Source organism: Leptinotarsa decemlineata, unplaced genomic scaffold, assembly GCF_025532065.1.
Source record: "Leptinotarsa decemlineata unplaced genomic scaffold, Ldec_3_MD MMD2_tig00078422_RagTag_RagTag, whole genome shotgun sequence".
NCBI lineage: Eukaryota > Metazoa > Arthropoda > Insecta > Coleoptera > Chrysomelidae > Leptinotarsa > Leptinotarsa decemlineata.
In genome coordinates this window covers 9,926,430-9,938,974 of record NW_027412747.1, presented here as the reverse complement: position 1 = coordinate 9,938,974, position 12,545 = coordinate 9,926,430, and the positions used below count along the sequence as shown (strand labels likewise).

Here is a 12,545-nt window from a genome sequence, read left to right as displayed (position 1 = left end):
TTCCCAAAAAGGTCCTACTTTTCCCATAGTTCAATATTAGAAATTGGATACATGCCATGTTATTATGATTCAAACTCAATCAAATAAGCTTCTCAAGGAGGCCGATGAGTTTATTTGGTGAATAATGAATGAAAGTTCAGGGTAATATCTTTGCAAAGTAAATTAATTTTCATATTTCAAATGCATAATATTTTCATTCTAATATAATACTCATTTCAATTTTTCTATTATCTATATTTATACAATGGAGATATTTATAATGGACTAACAAAAATATTTTTGGGTAACATGATTTAATTTCATATGTATGAAGTTTACCCATAAAAACTGGTTTTAGATCTCTTAAAAAACAATTATGTTCCGTATCATTCGTGGACTTTCAATTTTTTTCAATTCAATTGAATTTCAAGTCTTTTCCTAGATAAGATATATGAGCCAGATGTTCAAATTCGAGATATTTATGTTCTAGGTTTACTAGACATTTAGTTATTCCTTTGCACTTACATTTCACAGGGCTGCCAACCATTCTTCAAAATTCTGACGCTTCTCACTGAAACGCCGAATCAGAATTTATCGACGTCCCCGTCTCAGCCGTGCTTCACCCAGCTTGTTTTGCAGAAAGTGTGGGATGCAGCCGAGTGCTGCCCTTATTCTGCTCTGGACTGGTTGGCGCTGCAAGTCACTAGAAATAGACTCGTCCACTCGTGGGTTCTTGGCTCGATGGAGTCCTGGTTGGAACACTTTCTTATAGCTCATAGCAATCAGCGTGTGCGAAACAGTAAGTGATAATGATATTAATACTTTTAGTAGTGAAAGGTAACTCGCATAAACATATAAAATAAATGAAGCAGATAAACATCAAAATTGGAATTACATACAAAGTTGAGGAAAGTCAGTTTACAGATAATTTCGATTCTAAAACCGTAAAATGTAAAATACCAAATTTTAATTATTTTCAAACGGTTTTATTTAGCTTGCCCTCTTGTTTGGGTCAAATTCAGTAATTGAAGTTTGACCTCCTTCCTGTTGACAGATTGATCTGATATTTGGCACACACATTTAGTTTTGATGGCCGTAGCTACAAAATTACAGATTACATATTTTTTCACAACTACCTCAATATTAGTATCGTATGACATGGCTTGACTAGTAGAATAGTAGTGGCAGTTGCAGCTACATAATGCCGGATTACATATTTTTTCACAGCTACCTCAATATAGGTATCAAATGACAGAGCTCGACTAGTAGAATAGTAGTACACTTTGAAAAAGATTCAAATTCAAGATGGCCACAGCTACAAAATGACGGATTACATTTCATTACTGAGGCACTAAATGGACTAAACAGAATAACAAGAATTGAGTAACAGAATTAGAAACTAAAAAATTAAAAATGAAATTAGTAAAAAAATATTTTATGTTGAACTGTTTCATTGAAAAAAAGATAATGATGTAGATAATGTACTAAAAACTAAAAAATTATTCGGAAAGTCCTATGCAGCAGTCATCACACCACTCTCCTCAACAGTATAAGATATTGATCAGATAAATAAATGATAAAATCGGCTTAGTCATATACATTAGTGATCAGCATGGTTTCAGCGAGAATAAATCGTCAGTAACTATCCGAAGTTACATCACTTGAGCCTTAGATAACAAATTGAGTGTTGATTCTATATAGGTTTCTAGTTTATTCATTTATATTTCAAAATACAAATTTCAGGCTTCTGATTGCCATGCTCCAAGCTTATAGAATCATAGGAAATCTTTTAAATTTGTTTAAGAGCTATTTGTCAAATCATACTCAAATTGTCAAAATCGAAAGTTCAATTTCAACAGGTATAGTCACGTCTGGAAATCTTCAACTATCATATACTGTTTTTTTTTTAAATTTATTCATCACTGACATTCAATCCATCTTCAATTTTTTCTTATTATTTGCAGACGTCCTGAAGATATTCAGAATGATTTATGGCCTTCTCTAATCAACTTTTGTTCTAAAAAACTCATTAATACAGTTTATTGTATGATTTTCACTTTAAAGTGTTTTACAAAACCGTGATACGTATTTTGCTATACAATAGCTTTCTCAAGGGTTAATAATACGCGGTTTTTGTAAAACCCTTTATAGTGAAAATCATACAGTAAACTGTATTAATGAGTTTGATCCGTTTTATCATTTTTGTAACGAAAATGAGCTATTGTTAAATAGAAGAAAACGCTGAGCGATTACTTTTTCTCGAAACACATGAACTATAGGTTTTACTCATCATTTAGAAGATACACTAATCCAAAAAGTTGATGAGAAATATGATCTAGGTATAACTTGAAAACTAGTTTTTGTTTCTGTTTTTTATCCAAAACAAATCACTTTTCCCAAACACCAAAACTGCAATACTCTAATCGCGCGTTTCGCCAACCAAGTTGGCGTCTTCAGAAGATGAAATAAACTTCATCTTCATACTGCCAAATTTTCTTTTTATTCTTCTTTAATATTCTTTGCAACATTAATCGACTCAAGTACTGGAGAGTCAAACTGTTTATTATGCAATAAGTAAGTTTCATCATTCAACCTATAAAACTGTTTTAATTAAAATTAAAAATACTTCTTGAGTTCATGATCATGTAGTTTTCACACATGTCTTTAATTTTCAGCTGCTGGTTATCTTCTAGTCTCGCTCGTTCCGAGCACCGCCTTCCGTCAAGGCTTTCGCGCGACGCACCGATCCAATCGAGAGCCGCAACTTACCTCTGAAGCCCAAGCCGTCCTTCACCAAATATATACAGCTTTACTAAGGTTACTTTCAGGCGCCAAACATTATACAGATATGCAACAGCACGGTACCATGAAACTAACTACTTATTTCGCTCTGATGATGTATTGTTGCATATCCAGGACTGAGAAATTGATGGTAAGGTTTGTTTCATCGAGTTGCCCCGCGTTGGGCGGCCCTCTTTTAAAACACACCGTTTTTACTAAAACAACATTCTGATGACTAATACTCGTTTTTTTTATAGTTTGGACAATATTTCATTCAGCTCTGGCATCTGTTTCATCCTAAACTTTCTGAACCTTCGATACCTGCCTACCACAATAAGCAAACTTTACTGGCATTTTGGAATCACGTCTGTACGGATTGTCCGGAGAATGTGCAGTTGATGCTACAGAACGCCCACGTTACGAAGAACATTGCATTCAACTATATTTTGTAAGTGCTCACTCCTTTCAAAATCTATATGAAAACGTATATAAAATTGTTGGTAATTTGTCTAAATGACTAATTTGTAATTAAATTCATTTCTCCAAGGGAACCTTCATCTATTTTTCTACATAGCCACCATTTTGGTCGCTACATTTTTTCTATGAGAAATGTACTTGTGATGAACTGTTTGGAACATTTGGTGTAGTAATGAATATTACTGGAGTTTTTTTCCCAACACCTCGACACGTGTTTCGATCACCAAGTGATCATCTTCAAGAGGAAGATTAAACTGGAAAAAATTACAAGGCTATCCCTATTTATACTACATAGGTATACCATACAGGTGTACCACACATATAGGTATACCACACTTTTGGTTTCTTAAATTAATTTTACAATTTGCCTTATTTATTAATTTTAAAATACATCTATTCTAATATTTAAATGTTATAGCTATATATAAAACCATTTTCAGCTATATAAAAATTAATTTCACTATATTGCCTATCTACTTGTCCTAAATCTATTTTTACAATGTGTCCTTATGTAATAGTCAGTAAATTTAAAAATATTATTTTAACAAGCTATATAGTATGCTATTTGTTATTGGTCCGTCATCATTATTCATAATATTATTATTATGTTTACTTATTTCTACACTCTCATAGGCATCTGGTTGCCTAACTAATCTTAATGAACTGAGGTCTATGGAATGGTTTTGTTGCAAAATATGATGGGCAACTGATCGGCGAAATAAGTGAACATAATAATATTATGAATAATGATGACGGACCAATACCAAAAGGGCACATTGTTAAAATCGATTTAGGACAAGTAGATAGGCAATATTGTGAAATTAATTTGAAACACCAAAGTTGTGGTATACCTGTATGTATGGTACACTTGTATAGTATAAATAGGGTTAGCCTTGCAAGTTTTTCCAGTTTTATCTTCCTCTTGAAGATAATCACTTGGTGATCGAAACACGTGTCAAGGTGTTAAAAATAACGATTTGGTGTTGGCAAAAAACTCCAGTAATGACAAATAAAACTTTTTATATTTTTTAAACCACTTATAATTGTAACTAACGTTACTGCAGTTTTATCCTATAAGGACATTTTCACACAAATACAATAAATAGTTTAGGAAAAAAAGTTTTTGGCCTTCTACTTCTCCATCTTGATACGAAAAAATTGGGCATTTTTTTAAATTGATTGCTTCCTTCCTTTCTTTGGAAGATTCCCACATTTTCTGTATCAAGATGGAGAAGTAGAAGGCCAAAAACTTTCTTTCTCAAAAATTAATCTCTCCTAAAAATATACCCTTTCAATTTAATAAATAGTTTATTGTATTCATTTGAAAATGTCCTTACAGGACGAAACTGCAGTAACGTTAGTTACAAATACAAATGGCAAAAAAAACATACAAAGTTTCATTTCTTTTTTTTTTTTTTCATGATGTTCTCCCACCACGAAGTAACAATTACATCCATCAACATTATTTACAAACGCTGTAACAGAAATTTCAAACTTTCACGGTCAGCTGTGGCCCAATGGAGAGATTAATTCCTAACATTTCATCCATAACTAAGATGGGCATCTTCATCGGTGGTAGACAGCAATGCATTGTGACCTCTTCATTGGTAGACTCGTTAATGAGACCCTACGAAGTTTGTCATTGACACTTATTGATAGAGAGTGGTGGGGAGGACTCTCCTGATCGGCTCGGGCATTGTCGGGTTTGAAGGGGCATCGGCGAAGAGTTGGATACCATATTTTGTTGATCTTCGTGATTTCTAATTTTCTCTTGAAGTTGTTCCGGTGTTTAAAAATTTCTATGGCTTCATGGTTTAGATGCGTTTAATAGTTGCGGGTGGTGTGAAGCATGTCTATTTTTTTAAATTGTATCTCTTGGTCTTATAGTCTGTTCTGCGGCTGCAAATTTTTCCAACTGTCAGGTTCTTACACTCTTCAGAATGGTACCGACATACACCGACCTGCAGGAGAACAGAACCCAGTAAACACTCCTGAATTGGAAAGGGGGTCTTTACAATCTTTGGACGAGCAGAGGCACGCAGACAGCTTTCGAGTTGGGTTGAAAATCGTTTTCACCTGGAGTAATTTATCCTATCCTGTCAGTAACCTTGTGAATACATAGGGCAGATAAGCAGATAAGTAAGAGTGCACGTTTGCTTGTTGGATTTCTTTATCAGATCATCTAGGCTGAAGAAACCAAACATGCAAATGCACACCCAGGTCCCCATCCTTGGTTCATCTTACCTACCCTTCATTCACAAGGTTACCGACAATGCATTGCTGCCAACCACCGCTGAAGATGCTCATCATAATTATGGGCGAAATGTTCAGAGTTAATCTCTCCATGGAACCACGACTACCAAGTCCGGATAACCAAAGTTCGATGCTATTTTTTTTAACTAATTGAAATAATTTTTCAATGGTTGAATTATAGAATCACAATATTTAGTAAAACATTGTGAATCTATAATGATATACTGATGACACCAACTTGGTTGATGAAAGGCAAGTCGAGAAGAATATTGCAGTTTTGTCTCTTAGCTAAGATCAAAGTGTAGTATCTGTTTGTTACGGATTTATCAGTTGTGTTACTTCTTTCGTTGGTTCATATAGATATAGATAAGTGACAATGTAGTAAATTAAAGAAAATTGATTTCACTTTTTGAATAAAACTGTATTTCACAAATTGTTGTACAATGTTTATCCGTTCAAATAATAACAGTATGCCTCTATTTACTGTCAGCTGTCTCTGTCAAGTATTTTCTTTTTCTCTGGTATCTGCGCTCTTTATTTATATTTTTTCACTTCGACTCTAGATCTTTCCTCAATATTCCAGAAAACTTTTTGTCGAAATTGTCAGATTTTTCCATGAAGGCTTTTCCCCCTCTCATTCCCGTGAATTTGAAAAGGATTTCTAAGAATGAGATAATTCATAAGGAGTTTTAGTAAATTTGTTTCCAAAGTAAGTCACTCTGATAAGGAGATATGGTGATTGCCGGTCCAAATCTGCAGGCATTGTTTATAATTGAGTAATGTCTACCTGTGGTCGATTATTTTTGATTTATTGCCACCTTCTATAATTTATATACATGTAACTGAATCGTATTTCTGGGCTCATTAGGGCCCAGTAATAATGCCCGTATCAAACCATGTATTATAATTAGAGCTATAGGTACATCAAATTTTATCAGTTCTAACACTTTGTTCAATTTATGATGAATAGGATTATATTTATATACTTTTTTCATTAATGGGAAACCCATTTTACAAATTTTAATTAGCAGTTTTGTAAAAAGACTTAAATTAAAAAATATCTATGCAAATTGAACAAATTCATACTAGCACCATTGCTGTAATATGCTGTATTTTAATAAACATACTATATGTATATGTCTGCGAGATATATATTTGCAAATCTCAGTATTCTGTTCACCAGAACATGAAAGGTATAATTAGTTTAATGGGTCATGAGTTCATTTCCTAATAGTTCAGAACAAATGTTATTACCTGGAAAAAAAATTGTGTAGAATCCAGAGGTCTAAGTCTTAGTTTTTCAAGTGACTGAAGATTAATTTGTGACAATTTTTCAACAAAATAATAAGTGCTAAAAGTGAAACCTTTTTTTAATGATATATACTTGATGAATTTAGTTTGCGTTATAATCATCATGTCTGTCAATTCGAAAACTAATGATTTTGTTTTAGAGCAGATCACGATGATCAAGAGATAGTGATGTATAATCGTGCCATGTTACCCGCCTACTACGGTTTACTGAGGATGATGTGCCAACAATCGAGGGTGTTTACTAGAAATCTGGCCCAGCACCAGAATCTGCAGTGGGCTTTCAAAAACATCACTCCACACCCTACACAATACCCACAGGTTGGTTTTCAATAGAGAGTCAGTAAAAAGTGCAATTCAAAAAATGTTCTTATTCTTGTACATCAATCAACATAATACTTATTTTAAATACCTTGTAGTACTCTTATTATTTTCTTTATTTAAAGGCTGTGGAAGAGTTATTCAAATTAATGCAGCTGATGGTAATGAAACATCCGGATGCTACGGAAACGGAGCAGAGAGAAATCTACAGTTTTAGGAAAAATACTCTAATGACCTACTTGCAGGTACTATATATACCCAAACTCTTGGTGTTTTCATTATTCCAATTTATTGTTTTCTTTTGAGTGTCTTGATGGCAGGACCAGCTGGGGCACTTTGATATCAGCTTTTAGGATTCTATTGGAAACGAATGATGATAAACTGTATGTAGTTTATAATGGGGGCTTGCAGATTGTTTTCGAGGTAAGTGGCAGTATCGAATATGAAGTGAATCGATGATTAGTTGGCTTAGATTTTATTTTCGCAAAAATCATAGTTCCTTGCAAGTTTCTATTTTTACGATAATAGGTACTTTCAGTAAATCCATATTATTTCTGAAAGTTGCTAACCAATAATATTGTTTCTGTGGATCACAGGTCCACAAATACATAAAAATAGTGTTATGACCACAGAATAATTGAAAAGCAAAACGAATATTACTGGAGTTTTATCCCAACACCAAACCGTTATTTTAACACCTTGACACGTGTTTCGATCACCAAGTGATCATCTTCAAGAGTTTAATCTTCCTCTTATTATTTACAAGATCTTTTGTTACATCACACCGATTCAAAATAATTTGATTTGAGTAAGTGTATTCCACGGGTTTGATATTCAAAGTATAAGTAGTGTAATGATATTTCTGTATATTTAGGGGTAATTTATTTGTTTCACAACAAGAAGCTAAACAGTTAATATTCTCGTAGAGTAATTTAAAGTCTCTTTGAGATTCAATGACTTTAAACAATTTCAAGTCATCAGCAGATAAAATAATGCTACTCATTATATTCTGCCTATGTCATTCACAAATAATGAAAAGAGAAGAGGGGCTAAATTGCTTTCCTGTGGTGCTTCACTGGTTGAAATGAAAGTTTTAGATTTATGACCACGGTACTCAGCATATTGTGACCGATTACTAACGTGTGATTGAAAGAAGTTCAGTAGGTCCATATCAAAGCCAAGATTATTTAATTTAGATATCAGTATTTTACAGTCCAATTTGTTTAAAGTTTTTGAAAAATCTTTAAATATGGTATCTACTTGAGTCTGATTATCAATAACATTGCTGATAGTTTGTGTGAAGTACATCAGATTGGTGATGGTTGATCCTTAGATATAAAGCCGTGTTGCTCAAATTGTATTTTATTTTTCACATTGAGAAATACTCCATTATAGGAGGTCTGGCTATTAAATAACGAGACTGGTTTCAAAAAGGGTTTTATTAGAAAAATTATTCTACATTCGAATGCTCCCCTTCAATATTCTTCCCTCCCCTCGCCACACACCTTTTCATACGTTTTTTCCATTGATCGTAGCAGTGGTGGAAGACTTCTTTGGTGAGGGCAAAATCCACAAGTTGTTCTTCCACAACTCGCACCGTTTCTTATGAACTCGTTCTCGCAGTGTTGCCAAAACTGACAAATAGTAAGTCTGGTTGACAGTCTGACCCTCTGGAACCCATTCAGTCATCACAATACCGTTAATGTCGAAAAAAACGATCAACATTGAATTTTGAATTGGACATCCTTGCTCTCTCGACCTTCACTAAAGCGCTTACACCACTCAGAAACACGCGCACGAGGTAGAGAATTGTCCCCGTAGGCCTCTTGCAACAATTTATAGCACTCGGAGTTTTTTCAATTTACCGAGAAATTTGAGATCGATACGTTGCTCCTGTATTTCGTCACACATGGTTTTCGGTATGAGAAAAAAATACGTTAGTTTCAAACCGCTACTGCACAAATACTATAATAGTGATGAAAACATGTTTTGGTACGTGAATAGAAAATATTGCCAGATATCCAACGCACTCCTCGTTTTTTCATCACCCCACTAGGGCGTCCCCTAGGCGCGCAGTCTCGTTATTTAATAGCTGAACCTCGTATATTGAGATTTCAAAAGCTTTTGCAAAGTTTGACAATAATGTGTTAGGACGATAATTTCTTATTTGATTGATAGCTCCAGATTAAAACATTGGGTATATTTTTGAGTTTTTCCAAACGTCGGAAAATGTACAAGTATTCAATGCTCTGTTATATATTATTTGGAGGGGCTTGGCAAATACACAGGAACAATATTTCACAAAAAAGCTAGGGATATTATCATAGTCACAGGTTTGTTTGGGTTAAAGTTTTTCCAGAGCAATCTGAACGTCGTCTTCACTTAATTTCCCAAGTGAGATAGTTGGTGTATTTGACAGTGGTGTATTCTCATCAATGGCAATATTATCAATTGGGGTAGTATAAACAATGCTAAAATAATCTGAAAATGCATTTAGAATACTTGAAGGGTTTTTACATTCTATGTCATCCACATAAAGTATTCCAGGAATAATATAAGTCCTTTTTTTACTTTGTGTAATCAGGGATCAGTTTTGATAGATTTTTCGGCTCTGTCTATATATTGTTCTTTTAAATTGTTGTGAGTTCGATGTTTTCAGTTTTTTGAAAATTCTATTCTTTGTTTTGATTTCTTTCATAGTATCTTCACTGAACCAAGGTGGGTACTTTCTGACAAAATTAGGAGTTTTTGGAATGTATAATTCAAGTATGGACTAAATCACTTTGTAAAATTCGGATACATCTTCATTGACATCAGAATAGATTTCCAGGAAGTCCAATTGAGAAGATGAGAATATAGGAGGGGACAATTTTAGGTTGTTCACGTTAAGAAGAGAATGACGTCACAAGATGACAAGTTACGGCGTTGCCAACATGTGCACCATTTCGAACCTTCCAATTTTTTTGTAGTTGATTTGTTTAATTGTAAATCTTATTTAGATGAAATACAATTATAGTGGCACTTCACCTTTTTTTCATAATAAGTAATGAAAAAGAAAATATTTTATTTAAATTCGTTTAATTGTATATATTTTTTTATCACAACTCGTCATCATCATCGTCATAGTCATCATCGGAATTGAAATTTATTATGAGAGGCTGAACATCTTCCATGTCAAACACAACTTCTCTGTCCCAATATAATTTTATGTTTTGTTCAGTATGTCGAATAGTTTTAGCCCATACATCAGGTGTAGCTTTGTCTAAAGCTTCTTTCCATATAGCCCAGGATTTGTCAGCTGAAGTGCCATATCTTCCCACATTATCCCTATAAAATTTTTTTCTTAATCCCCAAAGATGTTCGATGGGATTAAACATGCAGTGATATGCTGGAAGACGAAGTACTTGATGCCCATATTTTTCTGCAAGCGTATCAGCTCCATAAATAGGTGGTGGTTTATTCCTACAACGTAAATTTATAATGTATCAATTCAGCTTTAATAACAATCTCATTTACTTTGCAACTAAATCCACCGATTGTGGTTTGAGAAAAGTATTTTCGATTCGGCAACTTCTGAAATTTTATTATCAGTTGAGCAACTTACAAAATGAAATTCTACTAGTTTCATTGCTATTGAACGCATTTCAGTGGGAATTTCAACGTTGTTATGGTAGATATTCAAAATTACCAAAAATGACGTCATTCTCTTCTTAACGTGAACTTTTTTTAATTTTGCTTCAATCACTCTCTTCTTTGATTTAAGTAAAGCATTTGACACAGTACGACATCGTTGTTAGAGTACCATCATTAAATTGGATAATATCAAATCTTAAACATCGCAAAACAAATAACAAATAATCATGTTGAAAAATGCTAAATCCTAAGAAATAATTGTCAATGTCAGGGTACCCCAAAGATCAATACTAGGTCCAATACTATTCACTATCTTTGTCAATGACATTCATTTATCATGCATTCATGCAAAAAATATTATTTATACAGATGAAACAACAATGAAAATATCTGATGGAAATCTAGACAAAACAGTACACACTGCCAATAATGTCGCACAACAATTTTATTAGTGGTGTACTACCAGTGGTTTATGTGTTAATAGTGAAATAGTCACAACAACTAAATTGTTAGGTGTCACTCTTGATCACAAAGTGAGCTGGGAAAGTCATAATAAAATAGTAAATAATAAACTGAGTAAAAATTGCTTTTAACTGAGGAAACTGAAGGGCCGGGTATATTAATGTTGTTTTGCTGTGGTCTGGTACAGTCGAATATGTCGTATGGCTTGATATTCTGAGGAGATTCAAGTCATATTGACCAAATATTTGTAGAATTATCTATCCTAACAGTACTTTAAACGTAAAAAAACAATTACAGGAGTTACCTAAAAACAGCTCTTATCATAATTACATAGCATAGTAAAATTAACCAGTAAGTCCACTCCCACTACTTTCATTCATGAATTCACAAAGTTCTCGGTGACCTCGAAACGAAGTGTGGAGCCAATTTCGTTCTTTATAGGCGTGCGCTCATATAAAAACGAAATTTAAGGTTATTATAGAATATTTTGTGGTAAATTACTTATAACCAACTACAAAAACTAATAATAATAATAACAACAGCGAATAAACTAAACACAATATCAATTTCCGACCGTTTATTATAAATAATCCGATGTCCATGGTACCATCAAATCCTTCGATACTACAGCACTGAACGCGTTGTATGAGAATCTCATCCTAAGAGCGGTCATGTTACGTGGTAAGAGAGCCTACTGGTTGTATTATTCTTTTGTGACGAGAGGAGCAATAACTTATATGAAACATTCTGAAGGCTAATCATAAGCCAAAATTCCCATATGCATAAATGCATCTTATTTTATAACCACATAAAAAACAAACTGGTTGATGAAATAAATGTTGAAGGCACGAAATGCTTTAAATCCCTTTTATATACATTTTTGATAAGAAACGCATTTTATTGTGTGGAAGAGTTTCTGCAGAGTTGAAAAATTATCCTGTTTACATTTTAAACGTACATAACTTTCAATATATCAATATTTTAAATGTGTTGTTAAATGTAAATTGATGTGTTTAATACCTATTACTCATTTGGAACTGTATGTATGACTAGTCTAATAAAGTAGGTACATCTGTGTAGTACCACTTTTAAAAAAAAATATGTTTTTCCGTTAATCAGCTGTTGTAACATATTATGTACTGCTTTAACAAATGAATAAGTATATTTCTATTCAGGCTGCACAGTAACGGTGTAGCCTGAACATTTTATTTTTGTCATTAGATACTGAATAAAATTTAAGTTGTGCACTTTACTGTTTCTGAAGAAACGGTTTACAAATATATGGCGCCATATTGCAAAAACACCACTGTGTCTACGTAAAAAAAAGCTTC

At 33.4% G+C, this 12,545-nt stretch overlaps 1 protein-coding gene across 2 annotated transcripts in view; it reads left to right on the top strand.

Moving 5' to 3' along the window:
- Positions 1-12,545, top strand: part of puf (ubiquitinyl hydrolase 1 puf) — a 93,826-nt gene that overhangs the window by 62,269 nt on the left and 19,012 nt on the right. The window contains exons 29-34 of one of the 2 annotated variants that reach the window (XM_074186214.1): positions 514-778; positions 2,655-2,911; positions 3,018-3,208; positions 6,942-7,119; positions 7,245-7,364; positions 7,426-7,542. In XM_074186214.1, coding sequence (XP_074042315.1) covers positions 514-778; positions 2,655-2,911; positions 3,018-3,208; positions 6,942-7,119; positions 7,245-7,364; positions 7,426-7,542 — 1,128 coding nt within the window. Of the gene's footprint in view, positions 1-513; positions 779-2,654; positions 2,912-3,017; positions 3,209-6,941; positions 7,120-7,244; positions 7,365-7,425; positions 7,543-12,545 lie in introns of those variants that run through there. The other variant, XM_074186215.1, reaches the window with a different exon arrangement.